The 20,324-nt window shown below is 40.9% G+C and overlaps 1 protein-coding gene across 1 annotated transcript in view; it reads right to left on the reverse strand.

Annotated features, from left to right (window-relative positions):
* Window positions 1-3,530: 3,530 nt before the first annotated feature.
* DCDC1 (doublecortin domain containing 1) overlaps window positions 3,531-20,324 on the reverse strand; it is a 1,639,395-nt gene continuing 1,622,601 nt past the window's right edge. Inside the window, exons 39-40 of the mRNA XM_086955816.1 lie at window positions 14,810-14,869; window positions 3,531-4,196 (exon numbers count right to left, since the gene is read on the reverse strand). Coding sequence (XP_086811942.1) covers window positions 14,810-14,869 — 60 coding nt within the window. The 3' untranslated portion in view covers window positions 3,531-4,196. The remainder of the gene's footprint in view (window positions 4,197-14,809; window positions 14,870-20,324) is intronic.

A 20,324-nucleotide genomic window follows, 5' to 3' on the forward strand; every position in this document is an offset into this window, starting at 1 on the left:
TGTACAGGCATAAAACCAGACTCTTGGAAAGAGACCAACATCATCATCTTTCATAAGAAAGGGAAGCCCAAAGAGCTGCAGGAGTCCTATCGCCCAATTTCGCGTATTAACGCGGACACAAAGTTATATTCCAAGGTCTGGGCTAACAGGTTGGGGGGATCATAGGTCATCTTGTCTCCCCGTGGCAGCATGGGTTTGTGCCGGGTAGAGGTACGACGGACCATACCAGTCGAGCAATAGCCTTATTTGACGCCCTTGGTGCTACTGGGAGGGAGATGGCCATGATCTTCCTTGACACGGAGAAAGCTTTTGACCGCGTGGTTTGGGACTTTCAGTGGGTCATTCTGGCCGGTAGAGGCTTCGGCAGCAAATTTGTGAGGGCTATTAAAGCCATGTACGCTGATCCGGTGGCTAGGGTTCTCGTTATGGGCCAGCACTCAGACACAATATCAATTAAGAGGGGGACGCCCCAGGGATGCCCATGCTCCCCGATTTTGTTTTCCCTGTACATAGACCCCCTCATACAGAAAATGTTAGCCTCCCATCAGATCAGTCCGGTGGTATGTAATGGCTTTACCACAATATTGCTTGCTTACGCTGACGATTTGGCAATATTAACTACCGATCCTTATCGAGCTATGCCTGTCTTATCACAACTGGCCAAGGAATTTGGGCGTCAATCAGGCTATCGATTAAATGAAGGGAAAACCCAGATCATATGCACTAGGAATATTACTAAGACGGATCAAAGATTTGTAGAATCAGCTGTATACTTAGGGGTTAGGGTTAATGCCTCAGTAGATAAGATCATTGAAGAAAACTACCCACCCCTTATCGAATCAATCGAATCCGACCTGAATAGAATCAATGTGTTACATCTCTCTTTGGTCGGCAGGGTCAATGTCCTGAAAATGACTTTGTTCCCTAAAGTGTTATATCTCTTCAGGGCCATCCCATTATTATTAGGAGACAGTCTGGTTAGGAAAATAGAAGCCACTTTTGTAAGATTTGTCTGGCAATATGGTAAGATTAGGCGCTTGATCAATCTTCTGTCACTTCCATTGGCAAGAGGGGGATTGGCTATGCCGAATCTCAGACTTTATCATCTTACTTGCTTACTCACACAAATGAATATACTGTTCCAACTCGATTCCGCTCCTCAGGAAGACCTGGTCAGGAATCAGAGCCTCCCATCTATTTTTGAGCTGTTGTTGGGGAGGAAGGCCCTAGGGGTGTTGAATTGTGAAGTTGAGCTCAGGTACTACAGGAAATCCAGATACAAGATTATGGAAGGGGTCTGGGGGACCTGGAAGGCCATTAGAAAAATTCTGAATATCCCTAAAATCAATGTCAATACGAATCTGTGGAAATCCAGCCTTTTCCCCCACCTTGGACAGTCTAATAACTCCATGGTTTAGAGGGAGCGTGGGATAAGGTGTCTGGGAGATATTATGTCAGGTAAGCAAATTCTTAGCTTTCAGGTGATACAGCAGAAATACGGTGTCCCTCAAAGCCACAGGTTTTTATACGGGCAAATAGTTCAATCATTGTCGGCACTAAGACCAAGGTTCACGCTGCCTCCTGGTGACTCAATGGTTAACTACTTAATCGGAGGGGGTAAAAAGATAAGAATTGTTTATAATCATCTGCTCCTTAGTTTGCAGGACGACTTGGACAAAATTGAAACCTCGTTGGCACAGAAGCTGGGGGACCCTGATGTCGATCTAGACCTTGCCCTGCTTCTAAATAAGATCTATTACACATGTTTTATTACTGCCCCAACCTTATTTTAATTCGTAGGGAGATAACTCTGTTTCTGGAGGGGCTGCTAGGTCACAATATCGATCTATCCCCTACCCTGGTTTTAATAGGGAGAGACAACAAGCTAAAGGCAGGGAGGGATGCTAAAGCCCTTGTCTTTATCTCAGTCGCTGTATTGCGAATCCTAATTTCTGCAGGGTGGAAGGATACCACTGCCCCTACTTTCCAGATTGGCTTGCCAGGCTCCTCGGCATGCACAATGTAGAGTCATGTCTATACGAATTTAAGGGCAAAAAATCTCAAGAAATGGGCAGAAACATCTGGGCTCCACTAAAAGATTAGAGGAATTCGAAATAATAAATGTTACGATACATATTTATTTGGGGTTATTGGGTCTTACATACCTTTCTGTTTATTGGGTCTCCTTGCATTTTAACTTGTATAAAATGTGCATCCCCTGACTGTTTTTATGCCAACTAAATTAACACCTATTAATAATATTGTATTTTCTGTATCAGGTTTTTAATGAACTGTATTTGTATTGATTTATGTTTTGGATTACACCATGTCTCTCAATAATTTTTTTTAAATTTCTTTTTAAAAGTGATTGTTGCTTGAGCGTATTCAACAGATATCTTTACAAGGTAGAACTGCAGAGAAAACATACTTGAATGATTTTTTTTACTATGGGGTGGGGGACATGCGGCCACCCTCCCGGGCTCATTTCAGCCCCAAGGTCCCCATCCCTCAGGGCAAAGCCATGTCACCTGGGTGCCCCCAATGCGCAATGGGACCGCAAGAGGAGCCTCAAGGCTGAAGCGGTCCCAGCCTCCTGCGGTGGCTGGCATTGTTCTGACAGACTGGGGCTGGTGAAAGGAAGCTCTCTGTCTGTCAGATCAAATGTTTTCATCAGATGAAAACTCCACTTTCTGAAAGCCAGAGCTGTTTGACAGTTCCCGCTTTCAGAAAGCAGAGTTATGTCTGCTTTGGCTTGGTGGGAGCAGTGAGCCCATCCATGAGGGCCCCCGCATTGATGTTATGTTTTGCCCCGGGGATGTGTCGGTCCCCGGGGCAGAGATGGGCCCACGGGCCCGCCCTAATATATATTTTTAAAGTGCCCCACGGAGGTGGCAGTCCAATGAGGGTGCAGGGGGTGCATGGCCCCCCCCCACATTTTTTAACCATTTGTCCCAGGGAGGTGGCAGCCCCCGGGGTGTGGGAAGTGCTGTGCTGGCACTCCGCACTATGTAAATTTCTTAATGCCCCTGTGACCTAGCCCACTTGGTGCTTAAGATTAGAAAAGAGCGTCTTAATTAAAAAAAATCAATGGGAGCTGCAGTTCCAGCTTGATTCCTGCTGAGAATATTTTTTTTGCCCTACGTGGTCCCTATGGGAGCCCCACCCCCAGAGGCCTAGGGGGTCAGGGTATTCCCTCCAAGCCCCTTCTCTTCTTTATTTAAAGGTTTTTACTGGTACTCAGCTAAAGCCAAGTTCCAAGATGGCTGTCAATACTTCCTGACTGGAGTGTTGGCAGCCAATCAGATTTGAACACAGAGACTGTCCGATCCACAGAGTATCCGCATCCCTACATAAACAAATTAGGATTTTGCTCCTAACTATAACGATCTACAATATATACATATTTCACTCACTGAAATGCTCAAAGAAAACCCTGTCCTTGTGAGATGTGGCTGCGGAGGGAGAGAACTCAGTAGAAAGATGTGCAATTTCCAATGACACCAATAAAAGCCATTTAACATAGGGAAGTTATAGGATACACAATTAGAAGTTTATTCACTATAGACAATCCATTACATGTTTCGGTTTAACAGCCTTGATCACATATCCCGCAGATTACCAATCCCCTCCTTAAACATTTTCAAATGCTGATCATACCGAAAGGACAAAAATGTTCACAAAGAAAAGGAGAAGTGGTGAAAGCACATCATAAACATGCAAAAGGACAAAATACGTTTTGAAAACATGAGAGCCATCTTGAAAAAATATCCAGACACTAAAAAAGATTAAATATGCAGAGGCATAATATCTCAATTTAAACAGGCCTCTGCCTTAAAATACAAATTAAATACATTATGAAGACAATACAAATGACGTAAAATACACAAAACTGAAATCCAGCAAATAGCATAAAACATAAGGGAACCCCAGTGGGCTACTGTCCATACATCATACTGTTGTAAACAGAATACACCAGCACTGACAACATAAAATTAGGCTCAAGTGGGGTAATGACAAAAATGATCATAAGGCATGTATACAAAATCTCAAACCAATCGACCACCAGTCATGAAGTCACTCACAGACAAAATGAAAATGAGTCAAAGCAATATCTGAGCATGTGTAGAGTAAAAGACAAGAGGCTCCTGTCCGGTTGGGCACATCCACATCTCAGGAGAGATTTGCTTCCTTTCCTCCTGGGAAAAATAATATTACAGAAAAGCAGAGTAAAGAAGAAAGTGTGTTAAAACTACATAGCAATAAGCAAACAAATAAAAAACAATAAAACACTCTAAGCTAAGAGGATCTAGAAACAGAAACTAACAAACAAAAAGATGCATCCGATGTACAGATGAACTTTGAGTCCTTCTTCTGTATTCCAGCCACCGCAGAGCTTAGTATCCAGAAATTTTATATATTAAGATTCTCTCAGTCATAGATGTACTACTCTATTACTTCACACCTATTGTATGGAATTTGTTCAATTGTAAAACATTTAATTTTGTTTCTATCACTGTAGTGTGTGTCACACTTATCAATAACACACTTGTGCTTAAGAATTATTTTCTTACTGGATGGATAGTACTTCCTACATACCATTTATTGCAAGGGCATTCTAGGATGTAGATAACATAGGAAAAACTACAGGTAAGAAATGGTTTGATCTTTTTTACACAATGGACCCTTATAGATCTTTCTAGTGGAACTGTTTTTGAAAGCTTTGCAGTTCAAACAGGGATGGAGCCCTTAAATACATTGTTAGTTGCTTTTTTACTGTAAGATCGCTATGTACTAATAAGTCCTTGAGGCTACAGCCTCTTCTGTATGTAAAACTGGGACTGTCCTGTGGAATGAGACCAATGATGGAATTGGTGGATAAAGTCCCTCAATTTCTTATAACTATTTTGGCTGCTGTGCTCGTTTGATTATTGAAAGTAGTGATGAGTCTGTTCTCCAACTCCTCAGAGTTATCAGAAAGGAGAGACTGTTGAACGAGAATAGAGTCTCTGGAGATGTTGTGTGCCCTATTCTTTCTCAAGGACCCAGTTGGGGTAATCTATTTCCCTGAATCTCTCACAAATAATATTCTCTTATCTAACACATACCTCTTCATTACTTCATTACTACAATTGTCTTTGGCCCTGAGCAGTTACCAAAAAGGAATATTCCGCATGAAGGATAGTATTGCCTGCAGTGGATTTTCTATGTAGCCATGTGGTTATATCTCCTTCCTTAATTTTCACTACAATGTCCAGAAATGAAAGTTTTTTACTACTAATGGTGTGGGTAAATCTAAAATTTGTATTGCTGATTTTCAAACTTGGAAATAAACTCTCTGGCTGAACTTAAAATGCCCTCTCATACAATGAATTGGCTGTTGATATATCATAGCCATATGATGGCTTTCTCCATACCTTCTGAGATCTCAGGTGTGGTGGACACCTGCTCCTCCCACCAGCCCATGAAGAGGTTTGCAAAGCTGGGGGTGAAGCAGGTACCCATCACAGCACCAGTATGCTGCTTGTATAGTTCTCCATTAATCAGAAAGATGTCATTTTGAAGACAGATACAAATCATCTCAAGGAGCATGTTGGTAAAGGACAGCAAATGTATAGGCCTGACTCTCAAAAAAAGTCTGCAAGCATCATTCCCTTGTTCATGATCTAATCTTGTGTAAAGAGAGCAAACATCCAAGGTCATGAGAAGATAAGTATTCATCCATTCTATTCCCCCATGTTTCCTATGCAAGTCTTTAGTATCATGGAGAAACAAAGTGAGGGCAGTGACAAAGTCTGTAAAGAAAAAATCTATGTACTTCGATGTACTCCTAGTCCACTCCCTCTGGATGAAACAATTGGTCTTCGAGGTGGGTTACTAGGATTTTTGTGTATTTTAGGCAAGAGTTAAAACGCTAGCAGGCGGGATATTCTGTCTTCAAATATAGGTATTCTTCTAATTCTACTTAGCCCAAATCTTTATACCTCTGTAACTGTTCCCATACAAACATAACTGCATGCTTATATCTGTCCATATCAATATTATCATAACAGTTTCTATTGTTCAGTTGCCTATGGGCTTCTTTAATGTACATCACACAAGTATGATCACCACATTCCGCCCTTTATCAGCCAGGCAACTGATGATATTTGAATCCCTAGTGAGATCATTTAATGCTTGCATTTCATTGTATGTCAAATTTCAGGGCTCGTTGTATTCCTAAGTCTTTTAAGACCCTGTATCATACTATCATAAAACACATATAGCACCATAAGGCAATTGGGAAGAGAAAACAGGCCTCGGGTAAAATTTGCTGGGTGCCACAGAGTCATACACACTGCCTTGACTTTCTAGAACATTTTCAACACTGCCAACACAATTGCCTAAAGTGTTTCCTTGTTCTAATTTGTAGAGAGTGATAAACATATCATCCCAGGATTCCTTACCCCTGCATCCACAATCTCATTTATAGGAAGGAATATTTGGTTTCATGGAATACCATTTCTTAAGGTTTCATTTTCTCACTAATTTAAAAACATCTATCCGTGTTTCAAAAACGTCAACCTCTGTAAAGTCAAATGGTCCCCCTCCCCATTGGATAATGGCTGGGCCCCGAGGATGGGGTCCCCACCTTCACTCTCCCATTACATTTCAATGCAGAAAGCAGGCTCATAACGCTATTTGAAGGGACTTTCTGGACCATACTATTACATATGAGGTGGTAATTCCTGAAATGTACTTCATTAAATTGAAATGACCGCTTTGTTTTACAAGTGAGAAAATGTCACACAAAAGGAATTGAAGTGTCACTTATAAGACTCCTGAAAACATGGAAACGTCACATATAAGAGCACTGAAAACCTGGCAGGTATGCCATGTTTTTTAAGTATCAACTCATGCAGCATTTTTTTGGGATGTTTGGAAATAAATCCAGAGCGCTGACAGAGCAAGGACTCTTCATAGTACTGTACATGCTCTCACATTATGTATGCAGAACATATTTGAGCAATTGATAAAATTGATTTCACACTGCAATGCACTTTGTTTCAGAACACAAGGTAAACAAATAGGGATTTGGAATTCATTTAATTAACTGAGCTTTGCTACATATAAGACATTGGGATAGAGATAGTTAACGTCACTAATAACAAGAGTGAAATGTGAGCTGTGGTTATCTTTATTTGGGTTTGTATAATACAGATATATGTTTGATCAGAAGATGGCACTGTGGGCTTTAAAATGAATGTCCAAATACACATGCCCTGATGAATAGGGAAACTAGTACAGACTTATGCTGGTTAGTAAATTGAGATGTGTTTCCTTGGAGTTAAATTGCTACTGTTCAGGAGTCATGAAGGATGAGTAAATACTACACACTGATCATTTTGTATAAATACTTTGACATTTGAAATGGTGACATCTGGTTGGTCAAAATCTAATGGAGTTAGCTGTAGAGCTGGGCAAGTCAGACGATTCATGGGAAGAGCCAAGTTAAAGTCTAGCCAAGGGGTCCGGCCTGACTGTAAGGGCAAAAGTATAAGCTGTGCCCTCCTCCCCTCGGAGAAAATGTATCAGGAGAGTCATGAAATACTTTTTTGATAATTCACGGAAAAGACGTTCCTAAGTGTACAAATAAGCCACAACTCCTTAAAATGTAGAAAATAAGGGGCTTATTTATGAGAGGCTTGAGTCACATAGATTACAATTCGTGGTTAGGAAATAAAATGTAAAAAAACGTAGAAATTCAGTACAAAATCCAGATGTTACAGGGTTCAATATAGTTAGGAAATAACATTTAAAAAACCTAGGAAATTCAATAAAAAACACAAAGGTTACAGAGCTGTTATAGTTAGGAAAAAGAATTAATAAAACCTTAGAAACTAACTTAAAAAAACAAAGGTTATAAGGATGTTATAGTTAGAAAATAGAATATAAAATAACCTTAAAAATTCACTGAAAGGTTACAGGGTAATTATAGTAAGACTCAGATTCTGCTTGTAGACAGCCAGTGAAATTCAGCAGGTATAGTTGCCTGAGCTAACTATAACGTACGCTCCCGCAATGCACTGCTTATGACCTCACATATAACCTCATTCATGACATGGTCAGTGACATCACTGATAACATCACTGATGACATCTCAAATGACATTACTGATGACATCACTTGTGGAACCATCCACAGAACCACACTCCTACTCACACCCCATAGAGCCTTTCATTAACCCTGGGCGTAGAGCTACGATACACTTGCGGAGCATCTGTAGTTTGGGCTACTACGCTCTACGCGAATTGCACGCAGCACTGTGCAAAAACGTGTAGCGCAGCGAAGCAGGCATTTTTGCTTGCTCGCAGTCCTCAACGTCAAGTAGGCGACCCGAGCGAGCAAAATCAACTTCCCGGCGAGATTTTTTCCTCATTCGCGATCAGCAACATCAAGTTGCCAATCACGAGCGTGGAAAATATACCTCCAGGCGAGATTATCAACATGGGGAGGTCAGGTTTCTTATTGCGAGTGGTCGCGTATGGATGAGAAACTACCAGTCCGCTTTGAGAAAGCTGCCGCTCGAGTACAAATCTACTCGAGGATGCAAGATGCTGTTTGCAATGATTGCACAGTGCAGACAAGCATCTGGCACCATGCAATCAGTGCGAACAGCATTTTCCCTACCGAACTACGCAGTTCGCGTAGCTTGTGTAGTGCGAAGTGCCCTTCAGGTACCTACGCTTTAGCGCTACTAGGCGAACTACACCCAGGGTTACCTTTCATACGCCTACTCCCACTCCCACATAACCCCTCACATACCCATTCACAAAACCATCCCAGTACTCACACAGCCACTCACTCACCATACAGGTACCACACACCCACACACTCACCCATACACCCACTCCCACTGCTACTAACTCACCAATACAGTTACTCACACACCCACTCACTTACCCATACAGCCACTGACATAGCCACTCACTCACACATACATCCACTCGCACAACCACAGAACCACTTACATACCCATTCACACATCCCTATAACTAAACAAAAACCACTCACCCTTAAAGCCACTCACACAGACATTCACTCTCCAATACAGCCATTCACATCCGCACACTAAACCTATACACACTCAAACAGCTGTTCACTCACCCATACAGCCACTCACACACCCACTCTATTACCCATACAGCCACTCACACAGCCACTCAGTCACCCATACAGCCACTCACACACCCATTCGCTCTCCAATACAGCCACTCACACATTCACTGACTCACCCATACAGCTACTCACATACCCATTAATACATCCATACACTTACTTACACACCCATACAGACACCCAGACATCCATTCACACACTGATACAGTCAGTCACACAGCCACTCAGTAGGCTTTATTACTAGTACAGAAGAATAGTAATTTAACTTATGCTATAGCTTAGTATATATCTTTAAGTCTCAGAAACATGTATGAAACACTTATAGTCATGGGATGGTGTCATCAGTGATGCTATTTTAGATGTCATCAGTGATGTCACTGACCATGTCAAGTAAGAAGTAATATGTGAGGTCTTAAGCAGTGAATTGCTGGGATATAAGTTATAGTTAGTTTACAGAATGGAAGCAGCATCTCTGTAGTTATAGTTAGTTAGGATTCCAAGAGATAGGAATTCTTGAGATTTTTGCTTGGTAATAGCTTTGCCCCAGTTTGAAGAATCTCCACAAAAATGTGGAGACCTATTGCTTTTGCTGCATTGATTTGTTAAGGGGATGCAAAGAAAAAAGGGGCATTCCAAAACACATTTTTCTCCCAATGCATTTTCAATGGACTTTTGGGACGATTTGGACAGACATAGCAGCAAAACAACCTAACGTATTTTCATGAAATTTGACAAGGATCCTTTTTTGGGTTTCATGAAAATACATGCAGCTGTTTTAGACTTTTAAGGCACTAAAATGTAGTAATATCTCAGGCCGGTGTACTTGGCGATGATAAGGCATTATGTGATTGGCCAATGACTGACTTAACAAAAGTTAAAGGAAGATATGTTGTTTTAAGCAACTTTTGCTATTTTCTGGGTTATGAACTCAGCTTTAGGTAATTAGTAGGTTGAACATTTTCCCCTTCCTATTACCACTAGAATACAGTGGTAATAGGTAGGGAAAAATATTTATAGTTCTCTTATGTATGTTTCATAATACTTATGCATTCCTGCAGTACTACCTAGAAAGTACTGCTGTACCTAAAATAAATTGTAAACACATTAAATATGAAAAAAATAAAATACGCTGCACTACACCATATTTCACTGTACAATATGCTACTTTAGTGTACTCCACTCCAGCCTATGCCACTCCACTATATGCTATTTGACTATACGCACATCCACTCTATGCAACTCCATTCTACACCACTCTACTCTACGGTATTTTAATGTATACTACTCTACTCTACTCTATGCATCTTCATTTCATGCCACTACACTGTACAGGGAAACAACAGTAACAAAGATGGGGGAGCAACGAATGCGCCTTAATCATGCATTCCTTTACCACACATGTCATTCCAACAAAATGTCTCAGGTAAAGCGGCGTTGGACTTTAAAGTCTATTGCTTTTCCTACTATTGCGCAGACTGGAGTTGGAATAGTAAATCATACTCTTCCAAAGTTAAGTGCTTTCTCTAAGGCAAGTCATTATAAAGACTTGCGAGGTAAACAACTGTGTGGTTAAGATGCATTTGTTGTTCTGACTGTGTTGTAAAGTCACGCATGGTTTATTCATCTGTGGTTCTGCTATACAACCCACTGTACACCACTCCACTCTCTGATATTCCACTGTATGCCACTCCACTATACACCACTCCATACTATACCACTCTACTTCACCCTATTCCATTCTTTTTCACTTCACTCTACTGTACCCCTACTCCACTTTACGTCATTACATTGAACACTTTCCACTGTATGCCACTCGACTCTCCACCACTCCAATATACGCCACTCCAATATATGCAACTCCACTGTACTCCACTCCACTATACACCTCCACACTCATTCTGTATGTATGCTACTCCATTGTATGTCGTACGACTCTATGCTATTCCACTGTACACCACTGTATGCCACTCCACTCTATGGTATTCCACTCTATGCCACTCCACCCTATGCTATTCCACTCTATGCCACTCCACTGTATGCCACTCCACTGTATGCCACTCCACTGTATGCCAATCCACTCTATGCTATTCCACTCTACACCATTCCACTCTATGCCGCTGCACTGTGTGCCAGCCATGTTTCACTAGTTGACTCTACAATACTCAATTTATGCCACTCTACCCCACTCCACTCTACAATTTACTACTGTACACCACTCCACTGTACGCCACACCACTCTACCTTACTCTTCGACACTACATTCTACAAAACTCTCCTCCACTATTCTCCATGATCCTCCACTTAATGAATCATTTCTATTTATTTTATGTACTTTATTTCAGTCAAAGACCATTAAAGTAATACCCAAACAGATTTCCCATGTAAATAATTAAAACATTATTAAAATTATCAAAGAAGTCTCTAGTGACAACATTAAGATTCAATCGGAATTAAAGCATAAAAACCAAACAATACATACTAAATAAAGCAAAAGTTCATAAAACACCCTAAGAAGGGGCAACAATTGTTTTCCCTTGATTCAGGGACAACATAATGTTACAACGTATAGGTGACAACATTAAGATTCAATCGGAATCAAAGCATAAAAACTAAACAATACATACTAAATAAAGCAAAAGATCATAAAACACCCTAAGAAGGGGCAACAATTGTTTTCCCTTGATTCAGGGACAACATAATGTTACAACGTATAGGCCAAATACTATCAAGAAACTTAGCAACAGAAAATACTATTGTGGATGACGTAGAAGATCTACAAATCTTAAAGCTACATCATGTTGGCGAACACCCAAGAGTCAGCACAAGGGAATAACCAAGCGTTTTCATTGTTTAAGATAAAGAAGACAAAAAAACACCACAGGCTGTCAGTTTCTTCACCCCCACCACAGGCTAAATTGGTCTCTATTCCACTTGGAGGTAAACAATAAACATCGTAAGTGGGAGGGTACCCAACCTGAAACGGATATAAAGAGACTTTGTGTGAGGGGTATCTATTTCATCCATATACAGCTCTAGAGAGAAAAATGGCTTAAACTCTCAAAACCATTCTATCATATGACCCAAATCTGGCCCACTAAGTGATATTTCCTCCTCCTGAATAGGTCACCTTCACGTTTTTTGCTGCGGTGGGTGTGATGGTGCCCAGATCAAGCCAATATTCTTGAAAGCCTAAAGAATAAAGTGTTTTGTTTACATATTTCAACTACTGTAACATCTCCCAGCCTTACTGCCTTGTTAGAACATATTTCAGGCCTTCCCTGTAATGGGTTAGTTCGAGGGTACACCAAAGTCACAACCAGAATAAGATTGGTTTATGGTGAATTTAGGGAACTATTGATTGAAATCTCAAATCTTGGTTAAAAACCAATGGGGAACTTAAGGGAAGTTTGAGTACTGATATAAGAAATTGATTTTCCTCAACCTTCAAGGCAATACCTTTAGTGTGACCCCACAGTTCAGCACCATACCCAGCAGCAGCAATGGCTTTAGAACTCCAGACTTTGAGCAGGGGAGAGATAGGATGGAAAGAGGTCTCAGAGGCAAAGTTTAAGATAGTAACAGCCCTATAGCTTAATATGAGAGCACTTTTTGTAACTTGGTCAGATCAGGAATTAGAGCAAGATAAAAGGATACCAAGGTAGTCCAAACTGGGCAAAGCCCCTAAAGCCTCTATAGAGATGAATGGCCATGTGCCTTGTTTTAAAATGTATTGAATTTCTCCAAAAGGGTTTCAAGGCCTTATGTGTTCTTTGATAATATGAAGGTGTCATCAGCAAATAATAGGGCCGGGACCTCAAAACCTCAAAGTACCAGAGAGGCATTGTCACAATCAGTTAAATAATCTATACACTTGTTAATAAACAACCAAAACAATGTTGGGGAAAGTACACAACTCTGCCTAACCCCTTTTCTTTACTCCAATGGGGTCAGTAATTTCCTCATTAGAGCCCCAGCAGACTTAGGAATTACTTCAGCACCCTTCCATGATGCAGGGTTATCAGCTCCTGTTATTAGTGCATTTGTCACCCGAGTAAGATATGGTCCCAAATGTCAGGTTCAGAAGAAAAGAGATCTACCGGAATTCAACCCATCCGAGTAGCTTTGCCAGCTTTCTGAGAAGTAAGTTTAACTTCTGTTACAGAAAAAAACAGGATTATGGAAAACGGGATAGGTAGGAATTGAATTAGAAATATCAGCCAATTCAGAAGCATAGTTAGTAAGGGCTTTTGCGGGGTTTGTTAAGGGAGAACACTATATAGAGTGTAATTCCTGTTTAGATAGAAGAAATTCTGGCTTTGCCCTGGATGTTGTGACGGCATGAGAAACAACATGCCATGAAGCTGACAGAATTTTGGAATGCACTGCTGCAAAATATCACACCGGATATTAGTATCCCAGCTAGTTTTAGCTTGCTTTGTATAATTCTATAGGAGGATCTGGTAGGACCACTTAGAATGTATATCCATAATTATTTTGGGATGCAGCTCCTGGTCAATTTGTGAAAGAACGGAGCACATTCCATGATATAATTTTGCATGATAATAAGGAGTCTCCCTTTAACAGTACTACACCATAGGATTTGAAATCACGTTTTTTATCAAAAAATAAAATCCATTGAAATTCAGTGACAAAAATGATGGTTAAACTTAGTTATATTTAGGACAACTTTAGGTATTATTTCTGTACAAACCAAACTTAAACTACACAAACATAAGAAACTCTAAAGTTATAGTTATACCTTAGATTTTTAATGTATACAGCACCTTTAAATTACTATAACTTTATTTATTCTTTCTATACAAACCAAACTTAAACTAGACATGCATTAAAAATGCAAAAGTTAAATTTATACCTTAAATTTCTATTTTACATACCACCTCCATACACACTGTAGTGAACTCAGTAGCCACGCTACATTAATTATAACTCATGCCTTCTCTATGCACTGCTTATACCATTTCGTATTATATCACTTATACTATCTGAAATCATAGCATACATAACAACAATTATGACATCGCAAATCACATCATTTGTGAGAACACAGTGCATTGTAGAGTTATAGTTAACATAGGGTTGCTATTTTGAACAAAACATGTTTTAGCTGACTATGAGTTGGCTTGGTGTCAGTACTGTCACCGCTCTGATTCATCTCACTACCATCACCATTTGGGTTTTTGTCAGTTCCGTGAGGTGGGTGTACGTCTGGGGAGATTGAGGACAGCTGTGATATCAAAATGTTGTAGTTTATCCATTGGGTTAAAAGAACATAGGAAAAGACCTACTGGCAGGGAGTGATAGCAGACACATTCGCTAAGGACAAGTGAGTAGATGAGTGTCTTTCTGTATATTTAGTAATTCAGTAGTTGAAAATTGCTGTTGTTCCTGAGTTGCCAATGAGTTTAGGGCTACATCATGGAAGGGTGCTTTAGGGCATTCAAGGGCTTCACATGGTGGTCTTGTTCCCAAAGGAAATATAAAAATGCATCTTTTAAAAGGAAAATTGGCGGTTCAATGTAACCCTTCTAGAGACTCCTCTGGTAAATTGTCACTTGAACTCACAGTACAGTTTACTTCTCTTAGCACAGTTAGTCAATTCAGTGTTAGTCATAGAATTGTCATGTTTACTCACTTAGTCATCTTGCTGATCCATGGTTGAAGGCAAAGCCAATCTTGTATGGGAAGCCTCAACCTAAAGCCAAGTAAAGCTATTAGTCTTGGTTAGTGGTATTATAAATATTCTGAGCAACAAACACACATCATTAGGATGTTCATACATTCACAGTTTTCTATTTTTTCAACAATTTATCAAGTTGTTAGATTATATTCATTTTTGCTAGAGAGAGTCAGCGTGCAGTTTCACATTTCCGTTAAAAACAGAAGAGGTAACATGTCCTGGCAGGTTCAGGAATACTGAAGAAACTGTGAAGTGAGATATTCATTGCTTGAGAAGTTGTGTGTGAAGGATGCAGAATCTGTGGTGCTGGTAGATAAGCAAGAGTCATTTTTGGTGAATTTTTGGTGCAAGGCTTAAGATTGTTTCAATGTTGGTGGCTTTGTTGCAAATGAGCATCCAGTGTATATTTTGCCTCAACAGAAGCAAAGATTGTCTCTTCTATATTAAAACAGCATCAAAACATACAAAAGGGGACGGTAAGGCAGCACACCCCCCTTTGCTCAACTACTGGTCTAATCCTACAGGCTACTACATAGAGCTGACTACTTCCATAAATGTATAAAATTATGGAACTCATCACTTGCTTACATGGATTTTGTACATAGACTACTGTGAATATGTACTGGAGTTCACTGAGTTCGTTTAGGGAAGAAAAAGAATTTAAATCATAGATTACGTGGAGTGTATTCCCAATACGATGATAGTCTCTGAAATTGTAACAGTCACTATGGAATAAAATGTTTAACCTCAATAGCAGCATCAACTGCTGTTCTGCAGCCTTCAGCAACTACAGCAAAGCAACCACAGCATCCATATGACAGACAACAGTAACAATAATCTAACCAAATTGTATCTATGAGCACAATGAAATTGAGGAGGCACATGAATACCTTATATAACTGGATATTTACTTGATAAAATGCTGCAGAGTTATTGAATGTATGAGCGCTCACAGAGACACACAACCACCCACCAATGTAGAGAAACTAGTGAACACTATGCCTTTGCATACCTGGCTTCTTTCTTTATGTTCACTTTCTATGAGATGTTTAATATAATTTCATGAGCCCACGTATTTCCAATGGGAAACATCCTGAAGAACAACTCCGGAAACCAGTTCTGGAGTCACGCAAGCCTAACAACGACATGTGCGTGGTTCAGACTAAGACAGTCTAGTTTTTGTGCAGGGCGGAGTTCAGAGGAACATCGGACAGGGACAGGTAAGAGGTGTTGGGGTTAGTTTTAAGGGGTGGGGGATTTAGATTAGTTTTAGGGGCTTAGAGGGATTGTGTAAGATTTTAGGGGGTGGGAGGGGATCGAGTTAGGTTTTAGGGGGTTGGGGAGAATCGAGTTCCTATTAAGGGGGTGGGAGGTTCGTACTAGGTTATAGGGGCTTGGAGGGTTTGTGTAAGTTTAAAGGCGGTTGGAATGGATCGAGTACAATTTTTTGGGGGTGGGAGGGATTGAGTTAGTTTTTAGGGGTGGAAGGGGATTGTGTTCGTTTTTAGGGGGTGGGAGGGGATCAGGTTAGTTTTTAGGGTGTTGGGGAGAATCAAGTTAGTTTTTAGGGGTGGGAGGGGCTCATGTTAGTTTTTAGGAGGAGAGGATCGAGTTCATTTTTAGGGGGTAGGAGGGGATTGAGTTAGTATTTAGGAGGGTTGGAGGGATTTGTGGTTCAGTATGTCGTGGTTTTTTATATAGTGGTTAAGATTGGGTCGTTGTTTAGAATTGGTGGTTTAGGCACATGTGATTAAGGGAGGTAGTGGTTTAAACATACAACTATTTCCAACACCTCAGTTTAATGCTTCTTGAATCAGCATTTTGATTTGTATTTTATTGTCGCACATTACCTCTTGGGGACTGGGTGAGAAGTTAACTTTAGGGAGATTCATTATGGAAAGCATGTTGCTTAATGACGATGTAATCCTGTACTGATAAATCCTAAATATTTGTACTGCCTTGATAAAGTAAAATGTGGTGAAACACTTATCAGCTGCCCTATTTTTAGCTGGATTCTGTAATTAAGCTGTATATGATCAAACGGGAATGAAGGATCGTTAGAATACAAATGGCAGGTATCCAATAAATATTATTGTTCACTTTGCTTCCTATTAACAGTATCATTAGTTAGATTATTTGGGATCCCCATTACTTTATAAAGGCACCATATTAGAAATGGTAACCTCCTGAGAGACAGGTTACCCTGGGCTTAGTTATAAACATATACGGATTGGCTTTGTGCAATCTCAGTTTTACGGCTGCTTTGTCCTACTTTATTCTTGTCTGTATATGATTTTTGTGAAACTGAAAATGTAAAATTGAGGGCTGGGTACTTTTTAGGGCTTCGGGGTGGTCTGGTAGTTTTTAGGTCTTAGAGTAGGATGCAGTACTTTTAAGCCTGGGGGACAGGGATGTTTTTAGGGCTGGGGGTTGGTTTTCAGTTGGAAGGCAGGGTAGTTTTACAACTTTGAGTGAGGCCAGGGGTAGCGTGGTAGCGTGGTTAAGACGTGCCTGTCCAGTCTTAACCACGGATGTCTTTACCATACATGCCTTAACAACGCATAATTTGTAGTAAAGGCATGAGTGGTAAAGGCATATTCATGGATAAGGGTTGCATTGTTAAGACTGTGCCGAACTGAAATGCGTGGTGAATGCATGCGTGGTTCCATCACACAACCCTCCTCTGAGGTTTCAGTCAAACACTATCTAAGTAGAATAACTTGATTCCCCACAACAGGACACCTATGATTTAAAGGGACAACCCTTTTCTCACTAGTACTAAATATTAAATGACTTGGATATTAATGAGATTTATCTCCTCCTACAATTATTAAACAAGTTCAATAATTATCACATGGGACAGCATAAAGTTGATGATTGAGAAAATCAGAGAACTTTCACTTCCGTGAATTTGCACTCACCTGCCATGTTTCTAGGAACAGGTTAAGTTACATCTCTACCACATGTTCTCTCTCTGCCAGAACATTACAACTGTGACTCTGACAGAGTGATATGTTTGTAAGAGAAGACACATGGAGATGGAGGACGATAAAACAGTTGGATACTTTACTTCAGAGGGTGGCCCTAAGGATGTAACATTTTCTTTTCAATTTCTCAAAATAAGAACTTATTAAGGAAATTAGCATTATTTCAGCAGGAAGAATAAAAGTGTGGTGTATAAACAACTCTGAGTGCTATGTTTCTCACATTGTAAACTTTGGATAAGCAAACACATATACATTTGCAGAGTATATTAAAATGATTGGGGACAGGAGAATATTTCATGGTACAAAGCTGTCTCCACACTTGCTGTGTTACGTGCTATGTGTTGTGTTCTTTTATGTACCCCCACTCTTTATGTGTTAGGGGCCGTCCCAATTCCGGCTCCCATAACCTCTGCTCCAGTACATTCTACTCTGGTCTTCATTGGAGCAAGAGAGTGTACAATTCTATGATGTTATGCTTGTCCATGTCCTTAAGAAGGAGCCATTTCTCGAAGGGAGTGAAAGTCTGCTGTGCCCCGCCATTGAATTTCAGGGTGAGTGACCCAATGTCTAATCAGCAGATACCAGAGGCGCTCAGTCTCTAGGAGGCCATAGTCGGCTTTTGGTGTCCGAAGTGTAAGGGCCATTTGGCGTCATAAAGGTGTCCAAACAATTTGCATCTGGTGCATTATCATGCCGAAAAACCCACAGGATGTATGCCTAGTGTGAATTCTGGATTTCCCATTAACAGAATCATGGGCAATGGAAGCATGGTTAACCCCCTTCACACCACCACTTTGTCCCAGACCGCAAGGGTAGCTCTAGTGACTGGTGAGGAGTAGAGACCTCAAGCTCTGTACTTGTGTTACAACCACATAATTTTCCAGAGGTTTTCTTCCACTGTGACCCTGTTCATTAAACACCTGTTTTTTGGGGGGTGTTTTGAACGGTTCCATTCCACTAAGAAGTGAAGCTGAGCCACCTGGTAGTAGAGCGCCAGGTCTGGGCTTCCCAGACCACCCTCCAACTCGGGCTGGTGGATCTGGTTGCAATGCATTGAAGGGCAGCTGCCTTACTAGACCAAGTGATTAAATTAGTTCAGCACAGATGAAGCCTGCCTGTCAGAGGACTCAATGGTAGAGAATGAAATATAAAGAAAGTTGTAGGAAGTACCGTAATTCTTAGAGCTGCTAAGTGCCGCAGCCAGATCAGTCGGAAGTGTGTACAATCGGCAAGGTCAGCTGTGATATGATAATTAAGATACACCATTTCTCGTATAGGGACTCCCAGTGGAGACTAGCTGTACTCTGAGATATGAGATCAAGGTGTAGGCCCATGTGAAAGGGTACTTGATGGTGAATTATTCTTGTATTGAGGGTATGGACATGTTGAGGGTCTGCAATTTCTGGAAATTGATACTGAAGACTGACACCTTGCTGAAGCTCTCTAGTTCTTGCAAGAAGGCCGGCAGAGAATGTAGGGGCTCATCTATGGCTACCAGGACATCATCTGCATAAAGGCTGTTAGTATTTTCCTGCACCCCAAATCTCACCTTAAAAATCCATGGGTCATCCCTGACTCTGCACCACAGGCTCCATGTAAAGAGCAAAAAGAAGGGGGGACAGGGGACAACCTTGACGCATCCCTCTCCTTATAGAACATGGGTTTGATAGCCTGTCGTTGGCCCAGACCGCTGCCCTGGAGCCACTATATGTGCTGAGAACCCATTTGGGGAATTTGGTTCCAAGCCAAAGTGTTCCAGGGTGGTCTCCAGATATGGCCAATTGTCCCTATGAAATGCTTTTTCAGTGTCTATGGCCTACAGCATCACTTCCCGCTGTGAGTGCTTGACCTTGTCTACCAAATGTAAAATTATGTTTGTGTTGTCCCCACATTGCCAATGGGAGATAGGTCAGAACTTATCAGTGTTCATCAATCCAGGAATGAGGGGATTACGACTCATCTCAAGAGTTCTTGTGAAGAGTTTGTCATCTATCTTTATCACTGAGATGGGGCAATAAGAGATACAGTTGCATTTGAATTTTCCAGGTTTGAGATGGATATCGAGCCTCTGGAAAAGATGGCAGTAGGGTCCAGTTTCTATAAAAGAATTAAAGTGTCTGGTGAGAACTGGTGAAAGCGTCTTGCAAAAGGTTTTCTAAAACCCTGCAGAGAACTCATCTAGGCCTGGGGATTTAAGTGGTTTGAGGTGTGAAATAACAGCGATCACCTTCTCCATGTAAAAAGGTTTGTTTAGGGTCGCAGCCTTTTGTGAAGTGTGCCGAAGGGTGCAGTGCCCCGAAGGTACTCGTGTATGTTGGTTACCCTAAGATTCTGTGTGACATAGAGGAAATCATAAAAGCCCCTAAAGCTGATGCTGTGGTGGCATCGTCGGGGGCTTTCATGCTGTTAGGAGAGCAGATTGCCTCAATTCTATCTGCATAGAGTTTAGCTCATGGCTTGTGGGTAAGCCAGCTGCTGCACTT

Source organism: Lissotriton vulgaris, chromosome 2_1 (genome assembly GCF_964263255.1).
Source record: "Lissotriton vulgaris chromosome 2_1, aLisVul1.2, whole genome shotgun sequence".
Taxonomy (NCBI): domain Eukaryota; kingdom Metazoa; phylum Chordata; class Amphibia; order Caudata; family Salamandridae; genus Lissotriton; species Lissotriton vulgaris.